This window comes from Alternaria ethzedia, assembly GCF_023757985.1.
Source record: "Alternaria ethzedia strain BMP 0044 chromosome Unknown scaffold_28, whole genome shotgun sequence".
Classification (NCBI taxonomy): domain Eukaryota; kingdom Fungi; phylum Ascomycota; class Dothideomycetes; order Pleosporales; family Pleosporaceae; genus Alternaria; species Alternaria ethzedia.
In genome coordinates, this window is record NW_026056221.1 from 272,615 (window position 1) to 294,807 (window position 22,193).

At 52.7% G+C, this 22,193-nt stretch overlaps 10 protein-coding genes across 10 annotated transcripts; 2 read left to right on the forward strand and 8 right to left on the reverse strand.

Annotated features, from left to right (window-relative positions):
• Nucleotides 1-2,699: 2,699 nt before the first annotated feature.
• On the reverse strand, nucleotides 2,700-3,351 carry J4E87_008697 (uncharacterized protein; the record flags this gene model as incomplete). The annotated part of the gene is made up of 2 exons (XM_049380282.1): nucleotides 2,700-3,005; nucleotides 3,079-3,351. The coding sequence occupies 2 exons, from the start codon at nucleotides 3,349-3,351 to the stop codon at nucleotides 2,700-2,702; spliced, it is 579 nt and encodes a 192-aa protein (XP_049230024.1).
• A 2,177-nt stretch (nucleotides 3,352-5,528) lies between these two features.
• Nucleotides 5,529-6,498, reverse strand: J4E87_008698 (uncharacterized protein; the record flags this gene model as incomplete). The annotated part of the gene is made up of 3 exons (XM_049380283.1): nucleotides 5,529-6,037; nucleotides 6,085-6,291; nucleotides 6,339-6,498. 3 exons carry the CDS (start codon nucleotides 6,496-6,498, stop codon nucleotides 5,529-5,531), a joined length of 876 nt encoding a protein of 291 aa, XP_049230025.1.
• Nucleotides 6,499-7,053: 555 nt separating this feature from the next.
• Nucleotides 7,054-9,263, forward strand: J4E87_008699 (uncharacterized protein; the record flags this gene model as incomplete). The annotated part of the gene is made up of 9 exons (XM_049380284.1): nucleotides 7,054-7,180; nucleotides 7,232-7,312; nucleotides 7,363-7,570; nucleotides 7,751-7,878; nucleotides 7,930-8,355; nucleotides 8,406-8,471; nucleotides 8,544-8,603; nucleotides 8,651-8,696; nucleotides 8,744-9,263. The coding sequence occupies 9 exons, from the start codon at nucleotides 7,054-7,056 to the stop codon at nucleotides 9,261-9,263; spliced, it is 1,662 nt and encodes a 553-aa protein (XP_049230026.1).
• A 451-nt stretch (nucleotides 9,264-9,714) lies between these two features.
• Nucleotides 9,715-10,568, reverse strand: J4E87_008700 (uncharacterized protein; the record flags this gene model as incomplete). The annotated part of the gene is made up of 2 exons (XM_049380285.1): nucleotides 9,715-10,324; nucleotides 10,381-10,568. The coding sequence occupies 2 exons, from the start codon at nucleotides 10,566-10,568 to the stop codon at nucleotides 9,715-9,717; spliced, it is 798 nt and encodes a 265-aa protein (XP_049230027.1).
• Nucleotides 10,569-11,173: 605 nt separating this feature from the next.
• J4E87_008701 (uncharacterized protein) lies at nucleotides 11,174-12,724 on the forward strand (the record flags this gene model as incomplete). Its single annotated transcript, XM_049380286.1, has 1 exon — nucleotides 11,174-12,724. The coding sequence occupies one exon, from the start codon at nucleotides 11,174-11,176 to the stop codon at nucleotides 12,722-12,724; it is 1,551 nt and encodes a 516-aa protein (XP_049230028.1).
• A 2,447-nt stretch (nucleotides 12,725-15,171) lies between these two features.
• Nucleotides 15,172-15,696, reverse strand: J4E87_008702 (uncharacterized protein; the record flags this gene model as incomplete). The annotated part of the gene is made up of 3 exons (XM_049380287.1): nucleotides 15,172-15,263; nucleotides 15,322-15,579; nucleotides 15,642-15,696. 3 exons carry the CDS (start codon nucleotides 15,694-15,696, stop codon nucleotides 15,172-15,174), a joined length of 405 nt encoding a protein of 134 aa, XP_049230029.1.
• A 520-nt stretch (nucleotides 15,697-16,216) lies between these two features.
• Nucleotides 16,217-16,628, reverse strand: J4E87_008703 (uncharacterized protein; the record flags this gene model as incomplete). Its single annotated transcript, XM_049380288.1, has 2 exons — nucleotides 16,217-16,521; nucleotides 16,568-16,628. The coding sequence occupies 2 exons, from the start codon at nucleotides 16,626-16,628 to the stop codon at nucleotides 16,217-16,219; spliced, it is 366 nt and encodes a 121-aa protein (XP_049230030.1).
• Nucleotides 16,629-18,803: 2,175 nt separating this feature from the next.
• Nucleotides 18,804-19,308, reverse strand: J4E87_008704 (uncharacterized protein; the record flags this gene model as incomplete). The annotated part of the gene is made up of 2 exons (XM_049380289.1): nucleotides 18,804-18,859; nucleotides 18,912-19,308. The coding sequence occupies 2 exons, from the start codon at nucleotides 19,306-19,308 to the stop codon at nucleotides 18,804-18,806; spliced, it is 453 nt and encodes a 150-aa protein (XP_049230031.1).
• Nucleotides 19,309-19,655: 347 nt separating this feature from the next.
• Nucleotides 19,656-20,018, reverse strand: J4E87_008705 (uncharacterized protein; the record flags this gene model as incomplete). The annotated part of the gene is made up of 2 exons (XM_049380290.1): nucleotides 19,656-19,918; nucleotides 19,970-20,018. The coding sequence occupies 2 exons, from the start codon at nucleotides 20,016-20,018 to the stop codon at nucleotides 19,656-19,658; spliced, it is 312 nt and encodes a 103-aa protein (XP_049230032.1).
• Nucleotides 20,019-20,519: 501 nt separating this feature from the next.
• Nucleotides 20,520-20,898, reverse strand: J4E87_008706 (uncharacterized protein; the record flags this gene model as incomplete). The annotated part of the gene is made up of 2 exons (XM_049380291.1): nucleotides 20,520-20,771; nucleotides 20,823-20,898. Coding segments are annotated over 2 exons (328 nt in total), but the record flags the coding sequence as incomplete, so codon positions are not given.
• Between the last annotated feature and the right edge of the window lie 1,295 nt (nucleotides 20,899-22,193).

Below are 22,193 nucleotides of genomic sequence, written 5' to 3' on the forward strand. Positions count from 1 at the left end.
GAAATTGTTGATAGGGGACACCATGACTGGTGTCATGGTAAACGAGGTCTCCGCCGGTGCATGAGTAAGCCTGTCGATATCAAAGCCATGGGATCAAACACAATGCGAAGCGAGAAGTATACCACGTCCAGCACAGGCGAGGAAGGAGGGCATCTTCTCCAACCGGACCGCAAAACGAGATGGCATACCCAAGTCAGTACCTCGCGAAATCAATGGTGAGAATACAGTTGTAGCCGTAGATATCTCTGAGACGACCAGAGAAGAGGATGGATGTGCTTGTAGTCAGGCTAAGATCTGCGATGAGCCAGGCTACTGCGTTTTGGTCTGCGATGCGAAAGTCATCTCCTATGATATGTGTAGAGGAGAAGAGTGGACCGGTACCGGCTTCTACGTCATCGGTAGAAAGAAGATGGCTTGGAACTGTGATGGCTTTGTTACGAGCAGAAAGACGAGGAAGTACGGGCATGCGGTCACCTACTGTCACAACGGCAGCGATCCCTTCGAAGAGCGATGTCCTCTCCACAATCACCACTGAGGTCTCTAGGTCCTTCTTTTTGTCTTTTTCTCGTCCTGTGATACATTTTCTTCTTCGTATCCGCTGTCAGGTGCGTCGTGGTGTTGGGTGGGTGGAGCGTTAGAAGCTGCAGGTAACGACAGTACAAGCAGTGACTGCAATGACAACGAAAGCCCCCAAGTAAGCCCCGGCAATATCAGGGGATTAGTGTTGGACAAGGGACAGTAGTACGACCCGACCCCTAATAAGACGAACCAAGCTTACTACTACTACATTAGAAGGCTTGTCTCCGGTGACGGCATCTTTCATACCTACACCACGGCAACTACCACGTATACTACGAGTATATCCCAAGCAGATCTCCACAAGATGCTATCGTAATGTTGATAGTAGATATGCTTCATAGAAAGATCCCAAGGTTTAGGATGCTCTATTTAAATTTCTCAATAGTTGCTTGCCCCCCGTCCCAGTACCTCATTTCTATCGACCAACTATATCTACCACCGAACTCGCCACTCCCCTCCTCAGCCTCATCTCCAACACCATCAACAAAAACAAACAAGCAATCAATACACTCAATCAAACTCTTGCCACACCGCGCTCCGACCTACCCTTATCATCCAACCACACATCTCGAACGACACCAGGGCAGCGGTGCACTACTACTAGCATCTAGTCTAGAACCTACACTTTATCGTACCAAACACACCTGATCATGATCGACTAGCATTGGACAGGCTAACAAGCTACCCAGCTAACCTGCCGGTCAACGCGCTCCTCGTGACAACTTCCCAAACTACGCCAGGGACTTGCTCTAAGTTTTACCTATCACTCATCTGGCCTACCCGCACCACCGCATCACTCACGCCACCCAAGCAAGACTACGGGGCTACGAATCGGCATAGCTTCCCCCCTTGAAAACTAGCCTGCATCCAGTGATCTTAGTCAGACTAGCATCGAGTCGGAAGTCCGGGGGGGAAAGAGCCTAGCCTGGTACCTGAATGGACCGCTGAGAAAGAGCTGAGCTGACGGGGTGTGAAGGGGAGCTGGGGCCCGCGGCGTGGCATTGGCGTGCGGGGTTGATAACGATCTTATCTCGAGTTATCCAGCTCGGTACTATGCGAACATGCTCGGTACCATACTGATAGCGATTTCAAGAAAAGGTGCTTCAAGTCAAAGTTCACGATATACAACAATAGTGGATGATGATGATTTGAACAAAGATTGCGTAGATTCCATTCCTAGGATATGTCACTGCCCCCGAAAACTCCTAGGAGCATCGAGGCGTGTAGATATAAGGTAAGAGAGAGAACAGAGCTCTCATCTCATCTAAGGAGAGAGAGAGTTATCGCATGATAGCGAAAATAAGGAAAAAGACGACATCCAAGAAAGAAAGATCAATCGCAAACCACACGACCCACGCCTACTCCTTTGGGGGTGTTGTTGTCGTCGTATAAATCCTCGTACAGTTGGAAAAGCAAAAACAAGACCAAAAGATGAGAAGAGAGAGAAGAGAGAGAGCAACACCGACGGAAAAGCGAATTCCAGCGCCCAATGACTGCGTAGAATCATCCCAGCGTCGTCCGTACAACAAACAACTACTGCCAAACAAAGAGTAGTGGTTTGTGACAATGCGAAGAGGAACCCAAAAGATAACACCACCGATTGATGACTCCCACAACATGTACGCTCAGACACCGTCGCTTTCGCAAGATAGGCGCCCAACAAATGGTATATACCGACCGCTTGAAACCCGAGAGAGAGAGATAAGCCAACCGCACATAGGAAATCTACCCTTTGTAATGGCCAACGTCGACGAGACGCAGCCGGGCAACAAAGATACAGAAACACCGTTCTGTAACCAACAAGTTTTTCCAATAGGAATAGCCAGAAATGCGAGACCCAGAAACACCGTTATGTGCAAACCGCCGTTAATGCGTTAGCGCTTGTAAAGCAAGGACCAAAGCGCTCTATCCGGAAATGATGTGTTTTTCGCTATAATTGCAACGCCGTTGCCCCGTTCAAGTGGTATACCCAAGATGTCGAAGAAGATATCGTGATTTATACAGGGAGAGCCGGTGGATATCGAGAAGAAGAGGATTAGATCCAGGTAGCCACTAGCCTAGCAACACAGACGCCGCAATGTTGACCGAATAAAGACGCTCGGCCGCGTGCCTGCAAGACTTTACCAGCGTCGCGACATGAACTGTTGCTGCATCTGTCGGTTGGGAGAGACAGAGGGAGGTGGGCTAGCAACAGCGCGTGTCGAGGGGTCGACGATGGGGATGGCATTGCGTGTGCGCTGGGCTAGCGGCTGGTGCAGCTTGGTTTGCGAGTTGTTCTGTTGGAATCCGACGGGGGTGTACGGGTTGGGAGCCGAGGACAGGACAAACGAGGGGGTAGGCTGCAGCTGGTGCTGAAGCGGCGACTGTTCAGGCGAGCCGCTCGATAGCGACGAGCGGTCTGAGCCGGACGAGTGGATGGATTGCAACTGTTCATCGAGTGTCAGCGCCAGTTCAGGCGGAGTCGACGACATGGGCGGGTGGCAAATATTGGCGACTTACATCATCCTCAGTGAGCAGGTGGAAGGGGCAGAACATCTCGTCGTCCTCGATGTCGAATGAGCGGGCGGCCTCGAAGTCGCGCTTGTATGCGATGAGGGTGGGGGGCTCGACGTTGAACTCCTTGGGGGTGCGGACTTGGCGGAACTGCTTGTTGTGCTGCTGGGCCGAGATCCGGGGCGCCCTCCGCGATCGGCCGCCGTGGTGGTTGTGGGTGTGGGCGTTGAGGTGCTGGGGGTGGTGCTGCTGGGCACCGTAGTTGAAGAATTGCGACATGTTGGCGGTGGTGGTTTGTGGTGGTGTTGGTTGGGATGACTGTTGGGCGGGGAGGGGTTGTGTTGTAAGCCAGGCAGCGCGACCACAACAAAGGCGAAACAAAGGGGTATAGCTCGGAAAGCGGCGGGTAGCGGTGGTGCAAGATGCAGCTGCGGTGTGCGAGATGGATGCGGGTGGTTTTAGTTATTAACTACGGGTATTGCGATGCGAGGCTGAGAAGATGTGGTGAGAGATGCGGTGCAGAAGTGCGAGGAGCAGGAGGAGCGAAAGGGCTGGAGATGAACAGGCTGGGTCAAACGAGATGTGTGGTGTCCGAGTGCCTCGATTTTAGTGCGAGGCCCGCCTGATTGGCTCGCAGCCCTGCTAGTTCGCCACTCCAGCGCCCCCTTGGACTCGAAGCGCTCTAGCGCCGCAGGGATTAGCCGTTAGCGCCCTGTGCACGCTTCTGCGCTGCGAGGTCAGAGACGCCGCCAGGTGTGCGCAGACGGATCGCCTCCCGGGCCAGCGCCCTCATCCCTCCTGCCTCGAGCATCGAGGCAGCTTGGTTCAATAGTCGGCCACGCCTATCGCGCACTCCTAGTCCACCTAATCGATAGACTTGAGATAAACTCAGATGAGGATGCGCGCAAAAGTAAATCCCGGGCGGCGGCGCATCGTCAAACAGCCCTTATGCGACACATGACGCTAGGAGCTGCCAGCCCAGCGAGGCTGTGAGCTGGCTGGCAAGTGACCACCCACCGTCTTCTGCGCCCTGACCGCTTCTTCCGCACCTCTACCGCCGTCGCCAGGGGAATGCAGCCTGCCCATCCGAGCCACTGCCACCACCGCCTGTCCCCTCGAGGCCGCCCTCCAGAAGCCTCCGGGACTTGCACTTGCGATGCGGCCGCCCTTGCCGACGACTGAACGCTAACGCACCTGTGCCTGCGACGGCCAGCAGCAGCTTGACACCGTGGTTGAGCCCATGCCAGGATTCGCTCGTGGCCGCCGAGTCCCTGCCGACGGCGCCTGCCAATCCCTACCATTACGACGCACTGCCCATGTTCTGGAATGCCAGCTCAAGCACCCGCCTGTCCATGAATCTGTTGAGACCACGACCACCTGCTGACCAGCGCGACACCATGCGAACATCTGCCTCTGGTCCACGCCGTTGCACCTCCGATGCCAGCGTCTAAACGCCGACGGCCATGCGAGACGTTTTCCACCCGTCAGTGTTTCCGAACACGCCCGGGCTTCATCTCGTGTGACGTCCCGACGGCTGGGATACCGCGCCCTGGCCAATGGGACGCCGCCACTAGCTGAGACCAAAATAGCGCAATGTCTTCGTTCTGCCCGGCCCGGACGCTCGACGGCCTGTCCAGTGATCGACGGCCTTAGGCAGGCTGTCGTCACTCCATCTTGGTGTCATGTCGTCGTGACGGTCGTGTTATGGGTACTCCATGACGGGCATCGCGACCTCTCCATCGGACCCTGACCTGACCATCGTGAAGTGCCGTGACGTCCATCACTCGCAAACATTTCTGCGACGGGCCAAGCTTTCTCGCATGAAGAGCCACTTCAGCTCGAAACACGCTCATTTGATCGTCTCTCTACCCTGTGAAATGCGCAACTCGACGCGAGCGTATTAATTTATATGAAAGCAGGCGAAGTGCATGTATTGGATGCATAAGTGATGTCGATGAAAAATCCTACTGTGAGGCTGCTTACTGCTTAAAGTGCTGACCACCCCGATAAGCTCGCCGACAGGGTGGCCGCAGCTCGTGGTGGCACAGCGGAGTGATACCTGGGGAAGCCCTATGCTGCGGCGGGTGGCGCATGGCCGCTGTGATTGACAAGCAATGCATGTCCGCGAAGCCGTTTCGTCTGGCACCAGGTCGTCGGAAACACAACGGTCGAATGTTTGCGTACTCGAGAAAGAGCTAAACGCGTCACCTGTTACGTTGGACGTAGAGCTGAATAATATATGTGAGCAAGTAAAGCAAAGTCTTCATTAGTGTTGAAAGAATTAAACATGTCAAGTTTATCCTGCGGAAAGCTACAAATAAAAAATAGACCTGCACGCGTGTGTTGAGCTTGTTGGCTGTACGGGATTCATACACTGCTCATAATACCGTCGAGCTGCCAATACTCAAACCCCACTCATCAATCTCCACAGATACCCCTTCGAGCCAAGCCAAAATCTACTTGTCCAAACCCCTTGCCTTGACAAACTTCGCAATCTGGTCTTTGCACGTCTTATCGGTATACGTCTCCCAGACTTCATACAATGATATCAGCTCCTGCGTGCACTCAACAACAGCCTCGATATCCACACTGCTCTCAGCAAGCCAGTCGACAAGTTTCTGTATTCTCGCCTGCATGCCTTGCCCACCGCGTGCATTGCCCAGCGTCTGGAGGGCGTTGTTCATCCCCGCCGCATTGACTTGCGAGCCGATGGGCTTCAGAACGACCGCCAAGAACATCGCTGTGATGGCGATGACATGTGGTGCGTGAAGAAGCGGAAGATCTGTGAGATAGTGATCGTTTATGATGGACCATGCTAAAGCATTCTCTTCTTGCGTCAGTTGGAACTGGGTCTGCAGTTCCGCAAGGCTGCGGTATGGGTGGTGGAGAATTAGTTGCGAGTTCATCTCGGAGATGAGCGTGAATTCGCACTCGCCAATCTTAGAGACGTCGTTGAAGGATGTGTCTGGAACCTGTTAGGATTGTTTGGTTGATGTGCATGTGATGACTTACCCCAGCAATGCCGTGCTTCTGCCAGTACCATTCTGATGTGCTGCGGGCATTCCTCCATCTTACACGCTAGGTACAACGCCGTTGCCAGCACGAGCGCTGGGTTTGTCCTTCGGATTTCCACCTTGGCGTAGAAGCGTCGGACGTATACCTGAGCAGTAGCCAGAGCTTGCTGTCGAATTCCCAGTGGTCTTGCCATTTTAGACAATTCTAATAAATGTCAGCATGAACCCGAATCACCAGGTCACGTTACTGACGATGCGAAAAGTAAATGCTCAGATGCCGCCGATCTGGTAAAGGATATAGGTTGACCAAGTTCCTCTCTGCATCTTCCATTCTCTTTCGTTCAAGTGCCAGCTCTTGCTTTGTGAAAGTCCAGAACTTCCGCTGGGTTGACTCCCAGTAACTAGACGACATGACGGCGACCGCGATACAAGAAATTATACTGTGAAGCTGAAATTACTGATTTGCTCAAGCGACTGTTTGATGGAGTCGTATGCCCTTCGAGTGGTGCGATAACCCTGTCGGATGTCTTCTCAACAGTGAACGCGATTTCGTCAGGCTGATGATAGTTTGATAGTACGGACGCCAGTGAACCAGTAGGCCGGGTACACGGCGACAGAAAACGAATCTCTCAACGCATTATCGGATGATGATCGATATGAAGTGAGTGCGCGATGTGAAGCGTAGAAGGGGGTGTCGGGGTTCAGACGCGGTGTCCAATCAGATGCGAGCGAATGTTAGGCTCCTGTCGTGGCTTCCCTCGGTGTTGCGGCATGGGAAGCTAGCCTCTTTCAGCCGCCCTCTCCAAGCTTTGAGACTGACCTCATACCCCACGTCGAAGCCTATACGAGCCCGTGTCCCTCCCAGCCAGCCATTCCTCTCGCAATTCACCTCGCCCGGTGCCGATAGTCGCCCTCCCGTGTGTGTCGCGACCCTCAGCCATGATAGACCGGAGATAGCAGGACGACAATGGACACACAGAGCGCAAGCGTTGCCGACGGCAGGGTGGACGAACTATGGGCAACTCTCGACACGCGCAAACAGGGCCATCTTGACCTCGCAGGCCTCAAAAAGGGGCTGCGGAAGCTGGATCATCGTAAGGGAGCATGTTGCGCGCAGACTTCAGGCCGCTAACCCGACATTGTAGCCTTGAAAAATGCGGACCAGCTCCTGGACGAGGTGATGCAGGCTGTAGATACCGATGGGAATGGAAGGATCACATACCAAGGTGGGTACGTTCTCTCTACCCGAATTACACGTATACTGACGCGATTCCAGAATTCCGCAAATTCGTACACGAAACCGAAAAGGAGCTTCAGCACCTGTTCCAGACCATCGACTACAACCACGACGGCAAGATCTCCAAGGACGAGCTGCGCTCAGCTTTGCGAACGGCCGGCCTCACAGTGCCCAACAGTAATCTCGACAAGTTCTTTACAGAAGTGGACACCAACAATGATGGGACCATCAGTTTTGAAGAATGGCGGTATGTACCCAGTCAGTTTGCGGTCGTCACAACGGGTGGAATTGGAGTGGCATCTCACACGGTGGAAGCGCAAACCGACTGAGACCATTGTCGTTTGGCCTAAAACCGCGACAAGATCTCGAGATGTGTTGCATGGGTGTTGCATTGAGGACTTTCGTGAATCTTACTGACTATGATTAGGGACTTTCTTCTATTCATTCCGGTCAGCGCACCATCCCTCGGCGCCGTAATGTCGTACTTTTCCGCCACCATGAAAGTAAACCAGGAAGGCGACGTTGCCATTAGTGACGACACAATCCAAGGCCTAGGTACTACACAGCGTTTTCTTCGTTTTTTCTTTGGTTCCCTTTTCATTGTAGCGCACACACCGCCCTACAATCCCCTTCCGCCAGAGCCCAGCGCGCCGCTCGACATGGCTTCATCTACTTCGACACTTGCCTACCAAGGTACCCTCCCGCCACGGTCTGCACACGAGACGAGCAGCGCTCCTCTCGAAGAGATACGGGCAGGACTTATAGAGAGCTTAGGAACCATGCTGATTGCTTGTGTTCCCAATCCAGGCTATTTCGTGGCGGGAGGCGTTGCAGGCATTGTTTCTCGCACCTCCACTGCTCCGCTCGATCGTTTGAAAGTCTACCTCATCGCCCAGACCAATGTTGCGGAAGAAGCTGTCGTTGCCGCCAAGCATGGCAACATTGTCAAAGCTGCCATGAATGCTTGGAGGCCACTTGCGACCGCCACCAAGGAGCTCTGGCAGGCTGGCGGTATGCGCAGTTTGTACGCTGGTGAGTATCTGTTACTGCTTTCTGATGACTGGAGTTGACGTTTGCCATAGGAAACGGCTTGAACGTCGTCAAAGTGATGCCGGAATCGGCCATCAAATTCGGCTCTTACGAGGCAAGTATAGTCAAATAAACCAACCGCTTCCCCTAACTCGCGCAGGCTGCGAAACGCGTCTTCGCTAAGATAGAAGGACACAATGACCCCGCCATAATACACTCATGGTCGAAGTTTGTCGCTGGTGGTCTAGCAGGTGAGTTCTCAGGATGATGTAATCGGACCAGTGCTGACATTCCTCAGGCATGGTCTCACAATTCGCCGTCTACCCCATCGATACCCTGAAGTTGTGAGTAGAGTCAAGATATCCGTTCAACTCGCGCTAATCCAACCCAGTCGCATGCAATGCGAGACCGTCTCTGGTGGCTTACACGGCAACCGACTGATCTGGGCCACAGCAAAGAAGATGTGGAATGCCGGTGGCATACCCGCATACTACCGCGGTCTACCCATGGGCATTGTCGGCATCTTCCCCTACGCAGCCCTCGATCTAGGCACATTCGAATACCTCAAACGCTACGTCGCGCGTCGCAACGCGAAGCGACTCGGATGCCACGAGCAAGATGCCGAACCAGGTGGCTTCATGACAGCAGCCATTGGTGGTTTCTCCGGCGCGTTCGGAGCTAGTGCTGTTTACCCACTCAACCTCCTGCGAACACGACTGCAGAGTCAAGGTACTGTACTCCATCCCCGGACGTACACGGGCATTATGGATGTCACGAGACAAACTATCGCGGGCGAAGGTGTAAGAGGGCTATTCAAGGGTCTCACGCCCAACCTCCTCAAGGTCGTTCCTGCCGTCTCAATCACATACGTCGTATACGACAAGTCGAAAAAAGCGATCGGCTTGCCATGAGGCAAGAAGCGCCACCACAATGTTCAAACCATGGGATGGAAGAAGATTCCCACACCAAACCACAAGACTGCAAAAAAGTTCTTGTCCCTTTGCATATCAAAATACAGCGATACCCTTCGAGCTTTATAAGCATCACTACTAGCCTTTTTCTATCTTTTCTTCTTTTGCATCATGGCGCGGCGTTTGGGCGTGGGTGGTTGCGGGGAACGCAGCTTGGTCTGGTCTCGGATTGGGGATGACAAAGCTTCTGAAGTAGGGGTTATGTGTTGGTGGGAGTATATGTATGCTGTAGCGGTAGTCATAGCAATGATCAAAAGTGAGAAGTGGATAAGATGTCTCATTCTTAATGCAACATGGGACTGACAACCCTCTGTCTGAGTATACCATCCCAATCAATTCCACCCAGAAACGCCATCCATCTAACCCAAACATAACGCCCTCCCGCACCCTCTCATTTCGTAATAACAATCAACAACACCAAAATAATAATCAACACCACAATAACAGTCAAACTCCAATTCTCCCGTGCCTTTCTACTAAACCGATCCAACCTTCCCCTCGCCCTCACAAACTGCGCCGCATGCCGATCCACCCCTTCCTCCACATCATCCAGCAACATGACCTGCCCGTCGAGCTCATCCCCTATCTGCATGCTGAGTTCGCGCTGCCGCCCGATTGAGGCGCCGAGCGAATCGAGTTGGCTGTCTTGGTCTGCGATGACGCGGCTGTGGTATTGGTGGATTTGCTCGTTATCCAAAGAGGACTGGTCCGGGGTGGAATCTGAGGGGTCGTCGCGGTAGGGGAATAGGGAGGAGCGGTTTGGGTCGTCGGATTCATCGGAGGTGTTGTCTGAGAAGCGGACGGATTTTGAGGTTTGGCGCGTGGGAGCGGGTTTCTTTGATTGGGCGGCGGCGAAGTCGGAGGTTAGGGAGGGGTTGTTGGGGGAGGTTAGGGTTGGTGATGTTGGTGTGTTGGAGGTGGCTTTGGTGGTGGTGGGTGTGAATTGGGCGGTAAGTTCTGCGAGTTGGGTGCGGAGGCGGGGGAGTTGTGATGTTATTGATCTGAGGATACGTTAGTAAACCATGTTCCTGTGTAGAGAGATGTCGGGTGGGCTCACTCGTCCGACGTGTCTTGGACTTGCGACTCCAGCGACTCGATGCCGGAGCGCAATTGCTCCAGCGAGCGCGAGATCTGGCCATCTTGGCTGTTGGAGGGGAGGTTGAGGGAGAGGGCGCGTTGGCGCTCGAGTAGGGAGAGCTTGATGTGGTCGGCGAGGAGGAAGAGCTGTGGGGGGTTGGTTGCCATGGTGGCTGTGGTGGGTGAAGGTTGGTTGCAGGCGGTGGTGTAGTGAGTGGTACGGGGACCCAATGCGCCGGAGATGGTACGCGCGAACGAGGCGATTGAGGAAGGCACGGGGAATAGATTATACGCGATGCGCGACTATGTACAGGCAATGCGAAACAGATACAGTCAACGTTGCAGCTAAAGCGCCAGTGGAGATGGCAAGGCTGCTGCACTCCAGGAGCGGACCGCTGACGACAGGCCCACTATGCCGTGGCTGGGCGGCTGGGGGTTCATTGGTGGGGAGTGGCCAGGGCAGCACCATGTCGCTCTGTCGCGCAACCACCAAGCCACGGCATGCTCCCTTCTGCTTCGGGAGAATGTGCCATCCTGACCGCCCGACATAGTCTTTGCTCCTGGCGCTCTGCAGCCCCCCGTGGATGACTGGCAGGGCGACCATCCGACCAACAAACCCCCCACAGCCACCTCGATCGACGCTCAAGAGGAGACCCGAGACAGCGCATCTCACCGCCGACTGCACCTGCCCCGACGCGAGTGAACGCGATTCTCTTTCATAAGCGTCTATCCGTCGCCAACTCTCGCCAACCCACCACACCAACTCCCCCAGCATGTCGTCGCCAAGCCCCATCCCACCCCCGAACGACCGCCGGTCTTCACGCTCGTCGCGCTCCTCCAGCAACGCCAACTGGACTGGCTGGGCCGAAGAGCAGCATGGTGGAATGCCCGTCGGCGGCCCTCCCAGCAGCCCCTCGCCCTTGGCCGTCCGCGTCTCAAACTCACCCTCAACGAAGCGCCGTCACAGCCGAATCGTCAAAGTACCCCCCGAGTTCGCCAACCTCGAATACGTCTCCACGCCCGACAGCAACCTCACCTGCCTCATCTGCCACGCCCCCTTCGATAAGCCCGTCCAGCTCTCCTGCGACCACTACTTCTGCCGCGAGTGTCTCGATCACGCATGGGCACCACAGCATAAGAGGACATGTCCCACGTGCCGGCACGCTGTTGAAAGCGACGGTGACATTCGCCCGGTGCCTAAGATTATCGAGACGATGCTGGATGAGCTTGTCGTCAAGTGCCCGAACACCAAGGCAGGCTGCAACTGGGTCGCCCAACGCGTCAACGTCAACGACCACGTCATGCTGTACTGCGAATACACGCCTGTCGAATGCTCTGCCGCAGACTGTCGCTTGCAGATATCACAGAAGGACTTCCACAAGGGCTGCTTGCACTACACCGTCAGTTGCGAGGACTGTCACGCTTCGCTCCTCAAGAAGGACCTCGAAGAGCACCAGCGCAGCCTCTGTGCTAACCGCTTGACCACCTGCACGCTCTGCTCGGCTGAGATACTGCGGCTAGACCTCAAGCCTCACATCAACAACGACTGCCCGAAACATGTCATATCATGCCAGGGCACCATCGTCGGATGCAAGTTCCAAGCCGAGCGTGCCGACGTCGTACTCCACGAACCAACCTGCGCAATGGCAACCATGGCGCCCCACTTCCGCGAACAGCAAGCCCGCATCGAAAGAACCGAGGCGCGAATGGAGCCCCTGACTAGGAAAGTCGGCATCCTCGAAGACGGTCTCACCAACATCACGAACTACCTGTATCCAGCCAACGGAAACGACGCCTCCTTCCCTGTTACCGATCCCCTGGACCCCAACGACACCGACCCTCAAGCACCGACTCCAGACTTCCGCCTCCCACCCGCTTCATTTCCACCCGTCCCACCAGGCGGAAACGACAGCAACAACTCCGCCCAACCTCCTTTCGACTCCCAAGTCCACCACCTCCTCACGCTGCACGACTCCCTCCGCGAAGAAGTATCCCGCATCTCCAACGCGCTCACCGACCTCGACGGCCGCACCAACATGATGATCATCAACGAGAGCCAACGCTCCAAAGACGAAATGCTGCACGTCAACGCCGCAATCAGCAACATGCGCATGCACCTGCAATGGGTAGTCAGTGCGACACTCCAACAGCGCTCCAACGCTACCGCCACTTCCAGAACACCAGGTACCGCAGGCGCAGGCGCAAGTGCGAGCGCCGGGAGTAACGCTACACGTGCGGGTAGTGCTAGGCCGGGTCCTAGTGCCACGATGCAAGGGCCCTTCCGCAGGCTGAGTGACTCTAATAGGCAGGATACGAAGCTCTAGTGTTTGTGGTGGTAGTATCCCCTTCTCTTTTTTCTTTGCGTTTTTATGATGGAAATGGAAATGGAAATGGAAATGATCGCAGGTTCGATCTACGATGGATATGTCTTTACGAAAAGTGGTTTTACATGGCGTTTAGGGAATGGGGGAAATGCGGGGTTGGGATCATGTACGACGGATGAGATCCTGGGTGGGATTAGGTTTATATACCCCTTCTTTCTTTGATATCGTGGGTTGCTGCTAGCGGAGGGAATGCCGCAGCAGGTGCAGGTACGGCATGACGGGGATGGAAATGGTGAGATTAGATGAAGGAAACAGTACACAAAACAATCTAGATACATTACAAATATCAACTATCATGACACAGATCTTCTTGTTGTTTTCGGCACGTGAAGTCGTGTATGCCCGTTAGCTGCGAATTCGTGTCGGCGGATCATCGGTGACGTAATGCATGAGGTTTTATCGGACCCTGTATGTACCTGAAGATCGATTACGAGGCTCCCGAAATTATCCTGGCGAAAACATCTGATCTTCATATATCTGCAGCTTGACGTGTTCTTTTTCTCTTTGCAAATGGCGGGGAATACTAGTTCTGATATTTTGATTGTGAGTTTCAATCTCTGGTGTGTTGTTGATTTTTGGATGGCTTGGACGACGCGGGCTTTTGGCAGCTGCGTGTATGCGTGCGACCGACATGCGCGTCTTTCTCCATGCTCATTAATTGAGAACGAGAAAGAGATGGAAACCGAATAAACACACCACCACCCAAACCTCCAAACAACGAAGAACCTGTTCAAGAGAACCTCGGACTAACGTCACCACAACAAAAGGCCGGCGCAATAGCAGCCTTTACAGTAGACCTCCTCGTCTACCCGCTCGACACAATAAAAACGCGCATCCAAAGCCCGGAATATGCTAAACTCTACACGGATACGCGGACGGGGAAAGTGGATCCGAAGTTGTTCCGTGGTGTGTATCAGGGGATTGGGAGTGTGATTGTTGCTACGTTGCCGAGCTGTAAGTAGAGATTTCTGAACGGGGTTTTAGAGGAGAAGAGGAAAAGAGGAAAAGAGCAGGGATGCGTGGGATGAGTGAGAGAGCTTGTTGGGATGGGGGAAAGAGAAGGGGATGGCATGGTTGTCAGGGAGAGGTTTGATGGGTGAAGAGGTGGATGATAAGATGTCGTTTGGACAGGAAGAAGGCTTACGCGAGATAAGAGGAGAGTTAGATACTAGGGGGGAAAGTATACATGCTAACCACCCCATCAGCAGGAGCGTTCTTCACAACCTACGAACACACAAAATCGCTATTTACACGTCTGAACACGAATACCAGAAACGAAGCCATCCTCCCCATAGCCTTCGTCCACGCCTCCGCCTCTTCCTTGGCAGAACTAGTTTCCTGCGCCATCCTCACCCCCGCAGAAGTTATAAAGCAAAATGCGCAGATGGTGTCGTCGACTTCTCAATCGCAGAATGCTACGTTACAGACGCTGGGTAAGTCCCCCGTACCCTATCCCCTATCCCCTACCCCCTATCCACCACCCAACCACCCACACCCATCCTCCACACTCCAAACTAACATCCACCCCTCCCCGTCCAGCTAAATTCCAATCCAACCCTCTCGCCCTCTGGCGCGGCTACACCGCCCTCGCAGGCCGCAATTTACCGTTTACCGCGATGCAGTTCCCTATGTTCGAGAGGCTCAAAGAGGGGATTAAGAAGTACAGAGATGAAAAGGGACTAACCAAGGGCGGCATATTTGAAATGGGCTGGATTACGGCGTTGAGCGCGGGGAGTGCGGGGGCGGTTAGTGCGGTGCTGACGACGCCGGTGGATGTTGTTAAGACGAGGGTTATGCTTGCTGCGGCGGATGCTGGGGGTGGGGGTGGTGGGGGTGGTGGGAAGGGGAAGGGGAATGGGGGAGGGAAGGGGAATGGGGGAGGGAAGGGGTTGGTTGATGCGTTGGGCAAGTCTGCTTCGTCCCCTAAAGACACGGTCAAGAATGCGGCGAAGGACGCGGCGGATTCTCTTAATCCGATAAAGTCTTCGCCCTCGCAGTCGAAAGGAAGGAAGAGCAGTTGGGCGGTGGGCAAAGAGATTGTAGAGGAGAAGGGGTTTAAGGGGCTGTGGAGAGGTGGTGCACTGAGGGGTGTTTGGACGTTTATCGGCGCGGGGTTATATCTGGGGGCGTATGAGAGTGGGAGGGTTTGGCTGGCGGGGAGGAGGGGGGAAAGCGTTGATGAGGATGATCTGCTGTAGTGGGCGTTGAGGTGAACATGGTAGTAGTCAAGGCTGTCGATCAGCGCACTATGAGGATGGGAGGCGGAATGGTTTTTGACATAGTATTCTTGATTGGTATGCTTGCCGGCACTCAGGTTACTCAAGCAGTGTTCGTCTGGAATTGAACCCCCCAACGCCCTTCAGTTCGACAGTCGCCTCGAACGTCATTCAGGAGAAATTGTTTCCAAAACCGAAGTAGGAATGGAACGGATCTTTTGTCGTATTGTACGGCTCCTTGTCGGTCGGCTGCGGCTTAGTGTCTACACGTGTAGAATGTTACGTCAGCGCTGTGAAGTCGAGTAACTGGGCCAGACTTACCTAACACAAAAGCCATCATTTCCTGCAACATATCCAATAGAGTCTCCAAGCCGGCATGTACAGACTGCTTCCTCTGAGTAGAGACAAGAGGAAGCCATTCGGAGCTGACGCCAGTAACGTTGACGACGACATGCGCAGTGTACGCCACGTCGAAGAGGTAGTCTTCTACAGCTTCAGGGTTGTTTTCTTTGGCGATGACGACGCGAAGGGGGAAATCCGACTTCCTGACCTCCTCAGCATAGAGAACGGTGGCTTGATCTGACATTGAATAACACGTCAGAATCGAGGATCTTGGATGTGGAAGGCGGGAAGACAAGTACCGATGATCACCTCTTTCATCTTTTCTTCCAACATGATGGTCTCGTACTTAGACATAGCTGCGGCGACGTGTTTGTTTCTTGCCCTGGTGATGGCGGTCCCGAATGCAGGTATTGCAGAAGTGGGAGGTAGAAGAACTGAGGTCAATGTCGCGCGAAAAGTTTCTTATCAATTGCAAAGCGCGACTCACTCGCACCTACCGCTCTTGTTGTGAGCTAACCCAGAACGGAGAGAGCAAACAGTCGCTGCGCAAATTTTCAGGCTTTTCCCAGGCGGACGCTGACATGTGGCTCGGTATGTTAAGAGTAGGAGCGTAGGAAGTGAAGTAGTCCGCACGATGGCAAGATATAGTTGATGAATTGCATTGCTATCTATGAGCGCAAGCAAACCTTGGAAACTATCTTGGTCCAAGCATGTGGTAGAAACCACGTGTTGTATGCTACCGGCCACGCCTTTCTGGCTCGCTAAAGCCCAATTTTACATCTGTCGGCCGTAAACTAGGCGAATGCCGCAATGACTGCGCCGGGAATGTGGATAGCTTCAATGTGGACACCCTTTCCTGCCGACTACAGGTATCTCAAGTCAGCATTAAAGTACAGAAAGCTTGTTCAGTGAGCGTGGTAGGAGACTCACTTATATGTGCTTCCATCAGCTCACGCAACTCTTCCAGAAGTGCCTCCAAGCTCGCACCGACAGAAGATTTTGATGACTCTCCCCAGTGCACAACCCTCCAGAAGTTGTCGTCCGGTGCGTCGTACGTGATCAGGGCAGACCTGTATTTGGCAGGTCCAGGCGCGAAATTTCTTTGCTTGTAGGAAATAACTACGCAGTCACTCTCGAGGCTGTCCCCGTATATCGCACGGCCAAGAGCTATCAGCGAGTCTTGAGTCAGTAATCAGTGAAACAATAGTAGCCCAGTTGTACTCACACTTGATGGCGTCTTTCATCTTGTCTTCCCAGATGACGGTTTCGTACTTGGACATAGCCATGGTGACAAGAATATTGAACTTGTGAGTGACGTGAAGTTGTCATGTTTCGGAAAGTAGGTGGTAGAAGGGTTGTAGTTGTCGCGCTGAGAGGTTTCTCATCAGCTGCGAAGAGTGCGACTCACCTTCACCTCTTAACTTGTGACCCAAACTACCTGGCTAACCCCATCTGGAAAGAGCCGAAACTCATCAAAAGGACTTTCGGTGCTCGAGGTCTGGAAAGAATCATGAAATGGCAGGCTTCTGTTGATGGTTGCATTGATATCTAGCGACCGGGTACGCATCGTTCACGAAACTCCTCCAAGTCTTGGCCAAGCCTCACCATTTACTCTTTCTCCTTATGCTCACGGTCGAGATCTGCAATAGAGGAGGCAGTCAGCACTTGTTTCTAGATGTGTAGGCTGTGCGACTTACGAATCTCCAAGCCCACGCGGCGCCTGAGCTCTTTCAAAAGATACTCCAAGCCTTCTGCCACATTCTGTCTATCAAGGACAGAGATAACAAGTTTATACTTCTCTGTCGTACCTGGATCTTTGTAGACGACAAGATGAGTATTGTAGTAAGCCCCTCCTGCAAAGCTCTCCGTCTCCTCAATTTCGTGGGTAATGCCATGGATCGCGTCGAAGACTGAACCGCGAGGGTATTTTTCGACGAAGATTGCGCGGGCGTGCACTGTAAGGCAAAAATGAGCCAGCTTCAATAGCGTGAGATGGGTCATGTAGGGTATGCTTACCCAGAATCTGTTCTTTCATCTCTTTCTCCCACATGATTGTCTCGTACTTGGACATAGCCATAATGACTAGACTGGCGAGGATTCGTGTTGCGAAGCTTACTTGTTGGAAGCTCAGTTGATTCGCGGTTGTGGGTGGTAGAAGATTGGGGGCAGTTGCGCGAAAGTTTCTTATCTACTGCATCGGTAAGGCGCGATGCTGAGTTCCCGAGGTCACACCTTCGCCTCCGATTTCTCAATTCCTACGCCAAGCCTATACACAATTGCGACAGTGACAAAGGCTCAACAAGCAAATTCGCCTTCCACATTAAGATTCCGCCATCAAATAAGTTAGAGAAGTCTTCGCTCGTTCTCAGCCTCTCTAGCCTCTCTAGCCTCTCTGTCCTCGCGGCGCTCCCGAACCTCCGCAGGTACTTGACCACGACCCTTTCTCTTCTGCTCTGTAACAAGACCGCTCAGTTAGTTCTTGCACTTTTCGTCTTCGGCCACCGTGCTTACCAATCTTGTCACCCAGCCGCTTTGTAAGTTCTACCATGAGAGTGTCCAAACCGCCCAAAATGCTCGTACTGTTATCGACCGAAAGAACAATTTCCCAGTCCTTTTCCGGATACGTGCCCAACGGGGCATAAACGATAAGGTGAGTTTCGGCCGTGCTATGAACGACATCGAAACCTGAGCCATATGGGAAATGTTGAGAACATACGGCACGGGCCTGCGCTACATATTTATTGCAAGTTATTAAAGTGTACGGTGTGAATGGGAAGTAGCAGTTACGTACACAGGATCTGTTCCTTCATCTCTTTCTCCCGTATAGCGGAGTCGGGATTGGCCCAGGCCCTGGGTATCGTTTGCAGCACCATGTTTTCAAAAGGACGAGTTGTGTTGGTGGTGATGTGTTGTTGGAGTAGGAGTTTGAGGATTCGGATGTTGCGCGAAAAGTTTCTTGTCTATCTAGGTACCATGGTACTGCACAAGACGCGATCCCAGGCCCACCTTCTTCGCCGGTAATCGGATATTCCACATTTGGCAACGACAAGTGCGCAGAAATGCGACACCAGTGCCCATATCCAGCCAAAGTATTCATGCACGACTCAATATCTATGCCGCTTTGAGTGTCTCTTCGGATTGATCTTGGTCGCCGTTCTTCTCGAAGTTGTGAAACATTCTGGCTGCCGTTGCGCAGGGCTTTGGTCTCAGCGTGGGAGTATGAGAGAATCAGAGCGAGAAAGCAGAGAGTTAAGAGTAAAGGGTGCATTGCGAAATATGTATGCCGAAGCGCTGACATACATATCACCTTTCACTTCCATTTTGACCATACCGACTTCGGGTCTGCCGGGGCGGTAATCCGTTTCCTTACTATCTATGATCGCCGGTCAAGAGACTCAATGCATGCATCCTTCTATCAGTCGACTGGCAGTTTGGCCGCAAGCCGCTGGATTCAGCACTGATTACTTATCAGTGCTGATGTCGTCCTTCTTTAGCTTCTCTGTCTCCTCTACTTTCTCTGCCGTCTGTCAGCGAACATTTCCCTAAAATCATCGCATTCTTCTCCTTACCCATGGACACCATAGTCTCGACCATCATGATACGCAGCTTCCCCAGAAGCTCTTGGTATTCTCGCTGAAGGGTGGAGCCAGTGCCTTTTTTGGATATCCGCCGCGACTTTAGAACTGGAGTCCATTCGTTCGATACGACTTTTCCAGTCTTGAAGGCAGCATTGTCTGGCATCGGGTAAACGATGAGCCATGCGACAAGGTCATTGCCTGCTAATATATCGCCGCTGTAGATGACATCGAAGGTGGATCCATGGGGGTACTTGGGGCCGTAGATAGCGCGGGCCTGGGCTTTGAGATAGGTTAGCTGTGTGGTAGAGCAACGTGAGGTTTGTTTTGACGGACATAGAATGCGCGCTACAAGCGCCTCTTCGTGCATCACTTGACTGTAGTCTCCCATTTTCGCTGGCGTGGGTGGGTTTTTGGAGTTGAGTGTGAGAGGGAGGTAGTGGAAAGCAGAAAATGGATCTGTGATAGCTATTTATGCGCCAAGGGGCGTCTTCCAATTCCACCTTCACCTTCACTTTGATGCAAATATCATGTATACGCCAAGCTAAAACTGTCCCCTAGCTTTGCATGACTGCTGATGAGCAAACCGGACACTCCATCCCTCCCGTTGATAGGTCCAAGAGGTCAGTCTACCTAGGTAGTGTCGGCAAGTCTCTCGCGAATCACTTGCTAGCTTTCTTCATGTATGCCTCAACTGAATTTCGTCAGCACACAGTTGTGATAATGATCCTTACTTTCTCACTTGCCCATGACTCTATTCATCTTAATCCGCAGTTCGTTGAGGACATGCTGGTAGGCTTCGATCACGGTGTCCGCAGGATCCGATGCCATAATTGGGGACCAATTGGCGGACACGGCTTCGCCTGCCTTGAAGGGTTTGGTCTCAGGGTAAACGACGACGTAGCAGGCGAAGGGCAAAGATTCTTCACCATCCCATCCGGTAACGACGTCGAATACAGTGCCCCTAGGGTATTTTGGACCGTGGATGGCGCGGACATGGGCTGTGGGCGAGTCAGTCACGTATAAATGAGTGATACTTACATGAAACGTACACAGAATGCTTGCTTTGAACGCCTCTTGCTGGATGATGGGAGAAGACATGTTGGATCTTGTCGCGTGAGATATTGGATTGGGGGGTAGTTTCGAGGAAAGACTGTGCTACTGAGAGAACAGAGAGCAGAAAGTAGAGAATTTATCTCAAGCTACTACGCCAAGACTCTTTGCGCTCTCGACTTCACCTTCACTTGACATGGCCTCTTTCCCGTCTTCCGAGCTCCACTGTTGTGACCGCAAATCGCAAATCGCAGACAAATCCTGCAAAAGCCTTTTCGTCAGAGCAGAGAACGAGACCAAATGACTGCGTTAGCAGACATTTCTAAGATCTTAATGACCCTTGCACCCTCAAACAAGAAAAAAACCAAACAGGTCTAGAGCCTACATCGAATTTAAGCCACCTACTTCGCATGTTTCCAAGACGATGTAGGCTGCAGACCTATTCGACTTCTATCTCCTTAGCTACCGCGTCGTTCCAGACCTCATCTATTGCCATATCGCCTGAAAATGGTCAGTAGATCCCAAGCCAGTGTCCTTGTTCTCACTTACCCGTGATCTTGCCAACCTGCATCTGCATATCGAGATACAACATCTCCATTGCTAGTCGCGTCGAGTCGCAGGCATCGCTCTCAGCTACCATCTTCCATTCCGCTAACGAGCCAGGCGTAGTGTAGATTATGGCTTGAGCATAGTATTTCATGTCCGCCGCCAGACTTGTGCTTTCGTCGTGGAAGGAGGTGGTCACTGAAAAGGTGTAGTGGGAAGTTGGATACGAGCGACCGTGAACAGCGCGGACCTGATCTACCTGGTATGTCAGTGAAGGCGCATCGTAGAAGAGCTAGGAGCTGGTACCAAGGATCAGGCCCTTGAGGATTTCGATGGCCTTGAGCGAGTCCAGAAGCGAAGTCGTTGATGAAGTTGGCGCCATGGTGAGCACTGGGTGGTGGTTGAAGGTAAAGAGCAACTCGAAAGTGTAGAGGATAAGGTTGGGCGTTGAATCGGTAGTTATCTCTGGAAGTCTTGGTGACGGCTAACCGCTTGTGGAGGTGAAGGTGACCGAGGAAACGCATTGACGTAAGACACGGTGAAGCAGCGGCTTATTGCCAGATCTTCGAGAAATCTGTAGCGGCACTGCTGGTCATAAATTTTTCGTCCGTGCTGGTTTACTGTTGGCAATCATGAGTTTGAAACAAGGTACGCAGCAGCACCAGGGTTGGTTCCAATCTGTCGCATATGGCTGCATACACAACATCAAAAGCTGTCAAGTTGCTAGACCGTCTGATGCTTAAACTTTGTACGTGTACAAGCTTTAGATTGAGTCGTTGTAGACCGCAACTCAAATCGTAGTCACCGCTGGTAATAGAGGCTCTTGCGTTTTTCTCATGAAAGCCGCTTCATGCATACGGACAGAAACTTGTAAGAGCATGCTCCTTCTAGCACAATTAATGCTATCTTAATAGCTAAAATACGCAGTATCGCTGCTAAGCATTCTATGTTGACATGAAAACGGACGTAAACATCTCATTGCGAGGCCCCGTTCTTTGCTGCTGTCGATTAAAAACTCGAAACATTGTCTCTGAAGATCTCTTATCGGTATGGAGCCTCTGAATGAGCTGACGCAAATCTTCTGCCGAAACGTGTGCGAAACCTTTCGAGCACAATATCGCGTCCAGAATTCCCACAGTTTCAAACTTTGCAGCGCTTTCAATCGCCCCGTCTTCCTCAAGCATTTCATCATCAGCCATAATGAACTCATCTTCTATGAGTGCTAATGATACATGTTTGTTGCGTGTGCGTATAGCTTGTGTTAATGGTTTTGGTTTGGACCCGAGGAGCACGTGTCGAAGCTCTTGGGATGTTGGTTGCGTTGTACACCCCGGGAAGAAGTGATACTTGCACAGATCCCTTAGTACCTTGGGAACGTTGCCTTGAATCCCTTCTACTGCGGCGGGGTAGTCCTGAAAGAGGGGGCGGTACATGTTTAATAGGTACTTGATCGATTCTTCGTGACCTAGGTGGATCGCCCGGATGAGCACATTGGGAAGCAAGCGGTACATGTCGATTGCCAGTTTACCGCTCCAGTCCCCCTCAAGGCTCAGGTTGTTGAGAAGATCGGTTATGTCAGTATTCCCAGGGGGTTGGAGCGCAACCCAGGTTATCCCGACTATCCCGGCCGGGGTTTTGAGGCGTACTGTCCCTTGCTTGAGGACCCGAAAGAAGTTT